Source organism: Chlamydotis macqueenii, chromosome 20 (assembly GCF_036417535.1).
Source record: "Chlamydotis macqueenii isolate bChlMac1 chromosome 20, bChlMac1.mat, whole genome shotgun sequence".
NCBI classification, from domain to species: domain Eukaryota; kingdom Metazoa; phylum Chordata; class Aves; order Otidiformes; family Otididae; genus Chlamydotis; species Chlamydotis macqueenii.
In genome coordinates, this window is record NC_141575.1 from 5870904 (window position 1) to 5881511 (window position 10608).

Here is a 10608-nt window from a genome sequence, read left to right on the forward strand (position 1 = left end):
GCCACCACAGCTAAACATTCTTTCTTCCAATAAGGCATCGTCCCACGTTCAATCTTCTCTCAGCTACTTGCTATACAGGTGCCTTTGTAAAAGTTTCAAGAGAGCAGTGCTTCATTTGTAAAGCAAACAATTTTCTGCTTGCTTTTAATATTTGTTTAATTAAGATTGCATTCACCCAGTTCCTCTTCCTGATCAAAAGCAGGTATTTACTCCCTGGAACATTACATCCAGGTTTGTTCACCCAATGGACAGCTGACAAGCTAGATCTTGCCAAGAGGGGCTTTCAAACCAGCTCACCAACTTTGTCCTGGAGAAGCCGCTGCCACCACCATAGCCATGGAGGAGGCACGCTTCCTCCTGCGCCCAGATACATAGAAACGCATACTCACACATCAGTGAGGGGAGTGGAGGGAGAAGAATGTGAAAACACACAGCACAAGGACAGGTTTGGGAACTCTTGTCAATGAGATTGGATCACCCTGTGTTTACTTTACAAAGAATAAGCCAGTGGGCGAACTATTAGCCCTGAATTAGTTTCAATTTCCTGCAGGGGTCAACACAGCATGAACACAAGCAATGCTGTCTGTGCCTCTGCTTCCATCCCTTACAGAGGGGTAACAGCCACTCCCTGCCAAGCCAGGATGCAAGGAGGTTATTTTCAGGAGAGCAGACAGTCAGGTGTCACAGAGTAAAGGGACTAAGGTAAGCAAATAAACTAGGTGAGAGACAGACCTAACCACCACTTAACAAAAGGGAGAAGTTAAGCTCGTCTCTAATGACATTTGGGAGACATCTATACAGATGGACGCTGACAGAAGCGAGCTCTTCCACCTGCTCTCCAAGCTAACTGATGTAAGCCCACTCCGGCAACACACAGGCGCATTACTTTGGTGCTGCACCCCAGTTAATACCTTATTGGGGGACTGGCAAACTGCAGCCTCGCTGCACACCTTGCCTACATAAAGTACTTGGCTATAATAAGCAAGTGCAGAACAAAGTAGTTACAGAACAAATATAAAGCACAGTGTATTCTACAGCATTTGCTTCCTTTTCCAGGAAAAAGAAAATCATTGAACAGGATCTTTACTAAGAGTCTGATTTCACTCTTATAACTGGGATGTCACCAGAGAACAAGCAACAGGAACAGATGAAAGAGCATTTTACACAGATGTGTTTTAAATGAAGACAAGGGCAAATGAAAAACATAACTAAAGGTGTTTCTAAAATTTGAGTTTTACTGCAACAAAAAGACAACTACAGTAACTCTGGCTGTTGACACTATCGGCTGCTGCAGTGGAATAAACAACTGCCCAAGATTCAGAACCACAGGGTACAGAAAAAAAGCTATTTGAAATAATTTTGAAAGATTGAGGCCACTGCTTTTAGAAGGAGAATAGAAAACGTTCTCTTCAATGCCTTGCATGAAAAGGGCTCCAAGTTTTGATTATTTTCTTCTCATGGTCCATTCCCTCCCGTTCTCTTTTCGAAAGTCAGTAACTTTGTTGTGTCAGAAATGCCAGGAGCTAGAGAATAAAGTCTTCCTGCGGGACCAGCACAGTGACCATGTAGCAAAGCTTCGACGACAAGCACCTTGTACATCATCTCCAAAAATTAATAAGCCCACAGAAATCCGATTCTGAAAGCATTAACACAGATAACCCCTTCTGTCCTCATACTAGGCAGTGCCAGGTGATGCCTTGCTTTTTTGTTAAACGCTGTACTGCATCCATGGTTCCAGCCCTCTGCCCACATGCTTTCCCTTTAAGTTTAGGATGCAGAGGATTTTAATGAAGGTACAAAGAGCACATGTTTCCTGAAAAATAAATTTAAAAATCTATTTTATAACAATCTATTAACAGCTTTCACATAATCATTTATAAACATATGTCAAAAGGAACAGTGTCAGGTATAGCATACCCTGGTGTGTTTTGGAATATTCGATTTTAACATGTCCTTTACGAACTCTTTCTGTTAGTAGTTATTTACTTGGAAAAAAAAAAATCTGTAAGTTGCAGAAACTGCTAGCTGATAGTTTGGAGGTGAAATCACATACCACACGCTCAAGGGAAAGAAAAAAAATAGTCTGTGGAGAGCAGAAGCTGCCTACAAAGTGAAGCTAGCATGAAGCACAAAGGTGTGCATGGAGAGATCACCAGCACTGAGGCTGTCTGCTTCCAGAGCAGGAGAGCTTTGCAAACCCCTACTTGTGCTTAGCACACAACCATCACCTTGGCACAGAACCCTCCAAGTAAAGGGCAAAATAAGAGAGTCAAAGCAATTTTTACATTATCAGCTTTTAGGACATTTTCCTCTTTCTTATTTTTTTTCCCCTCCTCCTTTATTTAAACTGGCACCCTTATCTCTAAAGCCTCCCAGCTGCCACCAGATTACACACAGACAACACGCCACCTCACAACAGCAGGAAAAAAATACCCTGCAAAATTAAGAGTTGAGCTTTTTAAGCAGATGTAGCAGTTAAAATACATTCTAACTTCTCATGTTCAACTGAAAATGGGACCCTCCATTTTTACTACAGGCTCGGCAGCGAGATAAGCACAAAAGTCAGAACACAGCAAAAGTAAGCAGACCTAGCCCTTATCTGACTAAATGACCTTGAGTAATGTACTGCTAGCCACTGCTTTTGTCCCACTGTATGTCAGTCTTCATTTTTTTCCTTTTTTTTTCCTCCTAAACACAACACATCTATTTTAATAAGCTCTGAAACACAACGAAGAAAAAGCATCACTACCACAGAACCGTTTCTGCATCTAATTTCCCCAAAATAAAGCTCTCCAACAAACACTTTGAAGGACACAGCATAAACCTGAACTACTAATTGCAACGGTAAAGCCAAGAAAAACAAAGTAACCCACAAAATTGTGTGAGGGATACGTGTTCTCCTACACCTCGCACTTCTGTCTTTTTATACCTTTAACACCCTTTAAAAATGGTGCAATACCAAAACACTCTTAAATATGAAGCTTTTTTGCTAGGCACAACAGGACTCAGACCCCGATATTTGCAGAATCCAGCTTTCAAGAGAAAGGGTCTAGCTTCTGCGAAGAATCTCTCCATGCTATCCTGTAAAAGAGTAACAGCCGACAAAAGCACCAATTCTAGGTATTAGCAGGATATAAAACAATAAGGCGCTATCATCTGACTCTTCAGACAATTCGAGTGCCTCGCCTACTCTTCCCATTCGCCAAGCAGAACGCTCAAGTTTGCATGACAGACATTTCTCCAGAGCTCTGTAGGAAGCAGCAAAACCATCCACAATCATTTAAGTTTCATGTCACAGGTGGTTTTTCCTAAACACTAGAGCAATTGCAAATATCAGCCCTAAATCTATTTGAGGATGGTCTGAAAAAGTACTCTGCAAGGGGATAAAGACAAGTAAGCCTTAAGACCCCTTCAACCCCATGGAAATTAGAAGTTAGAGTCTGCCCCATCCCTGGAAATGTTCAAGGCCAGGCTGGATGAGGCTCTGAGCAACCTGATCTGTCCAGGATGTCCCTGCTCCTTGCAGGGGGGTTGGACTGGATGACCTTTGAAGGTCCCTTCCAGCCCTAACCATTCTATAATAATAGAATAGAATGGGTTTTAAACACACAGCCTGTTGACTCTCAGTAAGTCTAAGAATTTTCACCCACTTTCCTGGTACACAAGATGGCACGCTCCAGGCTTATTAAGACAAAGCTTCTCTTCTTCGTAGCATTCCCAGAAATTCAGATTCAGGCAGTGCATATGGCAGGATACAAGAAGAATAGCACGTGTATGACTAGGGAACCAGAAAGCACTGCAAACGCGTGTGTTGCACTGAAAGAATGTGACCACCAAGGAGAACAGGAGAAGGTAAGAACCAAGCAAGACGCTGTTTTGTCAATACGAACAAGGCTCAAGGACAGTCTGACAGAAATCCACTTCTGTCCAAAGTACGGGCAGCCCTGCTTATTCTCTGGCCCCATTACTAAAACAGGCAGCAAACATCCTCTCTCTCTCCCCCTCACCCCAAAACGCTACAGAAGAAAAGCCACTCTGCCTAGGAGCAGGCGGACAGATCAGTCACCACCTATGACCCATAAACTAATTCACTCACTTGTGGTGCAGAGATGCAGGACAGACCATCTCAAAGCCCCAGCATTCACTCGAAAAAGTCATTTTTTATACACTGCAAATATTTAAAAGTTTACAAAAAACCCAATCAAGTCCAGCACAACACTGACAGTGATGTACAAGTAATTTCTTTTAAAGATATTCCAGATTTCTTACTCTTATATCATCTCACATCCCAGTGATTTTGAGGAATGCAGTTACTGTGATTGATCAGGAAAGTCTTCCCTGTCCTGAATTATTTAGTTACTAATAACTAAGCACTGTATTCCACAGCCTGATTTTATTGTTATGGCTCTCATGAGAACTGAATTTAGTAAATCTGATTACTAGTCTTAAGCATAAGATTAAACTTTGAAAGAGTTCAAACGTCAAGCCAGGGATGCCATACCAAGCCATGACGCAAGAACTATGACTGAATTTTTTTCCTCTGCTCCCTCATCCCCTTCAAGCAAAAGTGACACCAGAAAAGGCCACGGCATTGGCCAGAAACAGTACAAAAGCTCTGCCATCACCTCCAGAGAAGTGTTAGACATAATCGCCTTCACATCCCACCTCAGCCAGGAAGTTCCATCACAGATTGCTTGGGTGGTGAGGTAAATATCTGTCCACTGAGCCACGAAGATCATCTTCACTCACGTTTGGTAACAAGTCACTAGTGACAATTTAGTCCCGCTGTTCTGTGCGGGAGAAAAGCACCCACTTTCTTACAAAGCCTCTGTGGAACTAGACTAAATCAAGGAGGGGAAAATACCTTAGCACTTGTCAACAATCTTTTTCATCCCACAAATACTAATGGAAAAAAAAATAAAGTTCAACAGGCAGCATACAACTCACTGCACAAAAATGTAGGCTACTGCGCTGCCACGAGCGTGTGCAGAGCGCACATTTCTCACCACGCTTGTTTCCAGTGAGAAAGACAGCAGGAAGGCTGCTACGCTGCAGTGCCTGACCTGAAGCTGGCAGCCTGGAAGATGTGAAATGTTCCACTTCAGACTAACTTAAGCTGCAGGCTCAGAGAAGCCCAGTATATTCTTTCAGGTACAACGAACTTAAGAAGCAAAATCAGAGAAAGAGGACGTAGCTAGGCTACAGAATTATTTAATATTTCAACTCCTTCACGTGTGGGTTAGGGGGTCTGACAGATTCACCCTACAAACACGATGACAGCAACCAGGCAACACCGATTCAAACCAACATTCATTTAGCACTGTGTTTTAGCCTAACACCATCTGAAGCACCCCACTTCCGCACTTAACCTGTTCCTGATCAGGTGAGCGATACATAGCGCTGCACTTTCAACACACTCCCAAAATAGTTTCAACAAGCTGCAATGACCAGCAAACAATTATTTTCTTCTACATAAGCAGGTTATTCAAAGATTATTCAGCTGCTTGCAGGTGATTATATCACCAGATATTCAAGGAGATGTATTTGCAATGAGAGGCCTTCAGTAACGACCAGACCGAGACAAACAGAGCTGCAACACCTCTCAATTGAACCGCACCGAGTAGACAACCTTGGGCTAAAAACCTTTCAGACATCACACACCATCAAGGCCACGCACTTTGCTAGCCACTGAAAAAAAGTGACGCGTGACCTCATCCAGGAGGCAGCTAACGCACAACCAGCCTACTGCGATACTTCTGCGGAGAAACAAATCAACGACCGAAGAGCAGATCGGCTCGTGATCCCCTCTGGGAAGGCGCCGGGTGTTCATCTAGAACAGCAAGCGCCTCCGTACCAGTCGCTGAAGACCACAGAGAACGCGGACTTGCTGCCACACTGATTCAGGAGCGAGCTGCAAGCAATGGTTAGTCACTGAAGTTCCATTAGAGCAATCACTTGAAAGGTCTTTGGGTCCACCTTAGTTTCTTCAGAAGTTTCTCAGTGACATGAGAACAGACAGTCTGCGCACCAGAAGGAGATTCCTCCCACCTGGCCTGTAACACTGGAAAGAATAAAGCTGGGGTCTCTGGGCGCCAGCTGGGCTGTGGTCCTGGTATTCAGCTGTATGACAGTGTGTCAAGGTGCAGTGACTAAGCACGAGTAAAGTGCAAGCTGTTCAGAGATGGAATAAACACCTGTGACAGACCTGGAAGAGGAGACGCAGTGAACAGTCACAAAATCTGCGCTTTGATCAGCAGCAGCTTCTTTCTGGAGCCACTTTCCACAAACTGAGAAGCACACAAACACTTGGAATGTCCTGTACTGAAGACGAGCGTGTTGATTTCTGCAGGTCTGGGCGCTTTCACTGACAGTTTCCATTTTAGCACCACGCAAGCTCAGATTCCTTTGGGGAGCACTTCACTCCCCCCTCTCTCGCCCTCCCAGGGGGGAATGCAAAGCTCTCCCCTCTGCCAGGGTTTCTCTCCAGCAGCCTAACGCACAACTGAGGCCTCGTTTAAAAACCGAATTAACATCAGCTCACACCCACCCACTGCAAAGCGCAAGGCGACAGCTTCGCAGACCAGCCCTCCCGCAGGCTGCGGACGCCTCCTTCCCCGCAGAGCAGCGCTTTGGCCGTGTCACAAGCCCCGGCCGCCACCCGTAGGGACCGGACTGTCAGAGGGCCCCGCCGCCGCCGCCCCCCGCCTCTCCCCGGAGCCCCGCCGCCCCCCCCCAGCCGCAGGGGACAGCCCCGGGGCTCCCGAGAGGGGCCGCCGGCTCCGACCTGCCGGGAGAGGGGCAGCGGGGCCGCGGTCCCGTCCCTCGCAGCGGCCCCCGCGCCCCGCCTGGGCCCCGCGGCCTAGCAGCGCCCCGCAGCCTCCTCCCGCCCCCGGCCCTCACCTGCCGGACGCGGTGCAGGGCGTCGACGAACCCCTCGGGCTTGATCCCCACGGGCGCCGCGCTCTGCCCCTGCGCCAGCTCCGCCATGACACGCGCCCCGCGCCCGCCCGCCGCCGCCGCGCCGTCCCGCCGCTCCGCCCGGGGCCCCGCACCCGGAAAGGGAAAGAGCCCCCCGCTTCCGCCGGAAGTGGGCCCGAGAGGGGGGGGGGGGGCGGTGGCGGCGGGGCGGGGCTTGGGGGGGGCTCGCGCAGCACGTCACGGCCGCTCACGTGCCGGGGGTTGGAGGGTGGGGGGGGGCGGGGAGCTCAGGGCGGGGCGAGCGCTTGCCCCGCCCACACGGGACCCCCTGCTCGCGCCCACCGGTGAGGGGACGGCGGGGGCGGGGGGGTGCGCGGGAGTCCCGTAGTGCAGAGGGGCCGGGGGGGCGACCGCCATCCCTGCCAGCCCCTGTCTGTGCCACCCCGCCTGTGCCCCCCCTGCCTGTGCCATCCCCTGCCTGTGCCCCCCCCCGTCCCTGCCTGTGCCCCCCTGCCTGTGCCACCCCTGCCTGTGCCACCCCTGCCTGTGCCACCCCTGTCTGTGCCACCCCCGTGCCACCCCCTGTCCCTGCCTGTGCCCCCCTGCCTGTGCCATCCCCTGCCTGTGCCACCCCCTGTCCCTGCCTGTGCCCCCCTGCCTGTGCCACCCCTGTCTGTGCCACCCCTGCCTGTGCCACCCCTGCCTGTGCCACCCCTGTCTGTGCCACCCCCGTGCCACCCCCTGTCCCTGCCTGTGCCCCCCTGTCTGTGCCACCCCGCCTGTGCCCCCCCTGCCTGTGCCCCCCTGTCTGTGCCACCCCTGCCTGTGCCACCCCTGCCTGTGCCATCCCCTGCCTGTGCCACCCCCTGTCCCTGCCTGTGCCCCCCTGCCTGTGCCACCCCTGTCTGTGCCACCCCTGTCTGTGCCACCCCCGTGCCACCCCCTGTCCCTGCCTGTGCCCCCCTGTCTGTGCCACCCCGCCTGTGCCCCCCCTGCCTGTGCCCCCCTGCCTGTGCCATCCCCTGCCTGTGCCATCCCCTGCCTGTGCCAGCCTCTTGCCTGTGCCACCCCCTGTCCCTGCCTGTGCCCCCCTGCCTGTGCCATCCCCTGCCTGTGCCATCCCCTGCCTGTGCCACCCCTGCCTGTGCCACCCCTGCCTGTGCCACCCCCTGTCCCTGCCTGTGCCACCCCGCCTGTGCCCCCCCTGCCTGTGCCACCCCTGCCTGTGCCACCCCCTGTCCCTGCCTGTGCCCCCCTGCCTGTGCCACCCCTGTCTGTGCCACCCCTGCCTGTGCCACCCCCTGTCCCTGCCTGTGCCCCCCTGCCTGTGCCACCCCTGCCTGTGCCACCCCTGCCTGTGCCCCCCCTGCCTGTGCCACCCCCTGTCCCTGCCTGTGCCCCCCTGCCTGTGACATCCCTGCCTGTGCCACCCCCTGTCCCTGCCTGTGCCACACCCCTGTCCCTGCCTGTGCCACCCCTGCCTGTGCCACACCCCTGTCCCTGCCTGTGCCATCCCTGCCTGTGCCATCCCCTGCCAGGACCATGCCATCCCTGCCTGTGCCACCCCCTGCCAGCCCCTGCCATCCCCTAGCCTGTGCCATCCCCTCTGTCCCTGCTTTGCTGGTGGCCGCAGCGGCTGATCGAACACCCTCCGTGGAAGCGCCTCGTCCCGCGGCACCCGCTTCCCGCCTGGTTTTGCGCGTGTGTTTGAAGGCCGAATTTCCGACCGCGTTGCCACAGGCCGGGTGCTGGCGCGGTGGCGGTGACACCTTGCACCAAGCTCCGGGATGCGTAGTGCCGGTGTGATTCCCAGAGCTCTGCCCCGCTCCGCTGGGAGCTGCAGCTCCAGGAGGTGCCTGGGCACCGTCTGCACCCCGGCCCGCAGCTCCCGGCTCCGATTCAGCCCCGGTCCCAACCCTCCCTCCGCAGCGGAGCAGCAGGAGATGCCGGGGTGATGCAAGGACCGGTTCGTCAAGGATTCATGCAAAGAACATGCAAAGCTGATTCCTCGAGCAGGACGCTGCCCTCACGCCCCTGGACATCTGGGCGATGGCGGGGATTTTTGGGGGTGTCCCAGCCAACCTGCTGCGCGGGCACAGACCCCCTCAGGTGGGGTGGGCTGCCTGCTGTGGGGCTGAGCGTTCACGTGTTCTCCGGGATAGGAAAGCAACGCTTTGCCGTGGGACGGTGGCGTGGCTTACGGCACGGGGAGTGGTGGGACCCCAAATCTGGCGATCAGCCCCTCCCAACCTGGCAGCACTGGGGCCTTGACCTAACCACCCCCCCCACACCCAGGGGCAACTGCATGAGGGGGTGGAGATGTTATCTCCCAAACTGCAGCCCGCAGCCGGTTCCTGGCGTGGCTGGGTTTGCACGCCGAGCCTGGAATAGTCCAAGTGTCGCCGGTCCCAGACCCCGTTTCCCGAAGCCACCCCGTATTAAATTAAAAATTCAAACGATGACCCAAGCTGTGTTGCCTTCCTTCTCAGCTGTTTCTTGCTCTTTCCAGTTTCGTGCATCTCCTTCACACCCACGTGAGTAGGCAGGGATTGCTGAGGCCGATGAAATTATCTGGTGGCTTTCCAAGAGCCGGGAACAACGCTTCTTCACTGGCATGCGCAGCCTGCTGCCCGTCACAATTCTGAAGTCAGAAATGTTTTCTTAAGCAAAGTGTCCGTTTATTTTTGGAGAAAGAAGCACAGCCCACAATCTGCATCACCACAGCCGCCCCATCGTCTTCTGACCGTCTTCATCCATGCCCACGCCTTTGCTTCTTCCTCTTGCAAACAGCCTGGAGACTTTGCTGGATTTGGGGGCTTTTCCCCCTCCTAGGCCTGGCTAAGCTGACCCGACAGGCTCAGCACCAGCCGTCCCTTTCCCCGGGCAGGTCCCAGGTGGGGGGATCCCCCCGACAGCCCCGCTCGGCTCGGGGGATGCCCTGCCCTGAGCGGGATTCGCCCCATGACCCTCCAGCCGACACCAACTTCAGACCGGCTGCGGAAAAAGGTGACCAAATCCGAAGCCTAAAGCCTCTGCTGCTGGGATGTTGGCAAAGAGGAGCTGCAGCCTCCGCTGCCAGGCCCAGCACGGCGCTCGGGGCTGTGAGAGCCGGGTTTTGGGAATCTCAAGCCCTGGCAAGAGACGGAGGAGCCTCCTTGGCGCTGGGCAACACCACGGCCGAGGGACCAGCCTGCCAGGAGGGTGACGGCTGGACGGGCAGGGACGGCAGGGAGGGAGCCCAGCAAGAGGAAGACATCAGGCAGCAATTGAAAAGAAGGAAATTACAGGCCTTAAACACTTCCAGAAACAAATTTCTGATGTAAATCTTCCTTTTGAGGGGGAAAAAAAAAAAAAAAAGGAGTGATTCTACGCCTCCATCACCCGCCTCCCCCCGCCGGAGACACGCACACCTTCACACACGCGCGCGCTGAAATTAGTTGTGACAGCTGAAATTCTCCTCTCGTCGGATGCCGTTTGACAGGGTACTTAAAAAAGGAGGAGGAAAATTAAAAAAAAAAAAAAAAAAAAGAGAAGACGAAGAAGAAAAAGGAAAGTGGTTTGGTGTCGCATAGGGGAGGCGGAGGGGGGTGATGGGGTGGGGGGTTTCGAGTGATACAAGGCGCATAATTCCGGCTTCTTGGATTGCAAAAGCTCCTCTTACCTAAAGGGCCTGCTGCCTTTATTTTTATC

The 10608-nt window shown here is 52.9% G+C and overlaps 1 protein-coding gene and 1 long non-coding RNA gene across 4 annotated transcripts in view; one reads left to right on the plus strand and one right to left on the minus strand.

The window, feature by feature from the left end:
- Window positions 1-7027, minus strand: part of FUBP3 (far upstream element binding protein 3) — a 40693-nt gene extending 33666 nt beyond the window's left edge. For all 3 annotated transcript variants that reach the window (XM_086763656.1, XM_086763657.1, XM_086763655.1), the window contains exon 1: window positions 6901-7027. In XM_086763656.1, coding sequence (XP_086619782.1) covers window positions 6901-6987 — 87 coding nt within the window. In that variant the 5' untranslated portion in view covers window positions 6988-7027. The remainder of the gene's footprint in view (window positions 1-6900) is intronic.
- Window positions 7028-7218: 191 nt separating this feature from the next.
- LOC147598242 (uncharacterized) lies at window positions 7219-9380 on the plus strand. The gene is made up of 2 exons (XR_015260737.1): window positions 7219-7262; window positions 8848-9380. It is a non-coding gene; the product is annotated as an uncharacterized LOC147598242 (long non-coding RNA).
- The last annotated feature ends 1228 nt before the right edge of the window (window positions 9381-10608 follow it).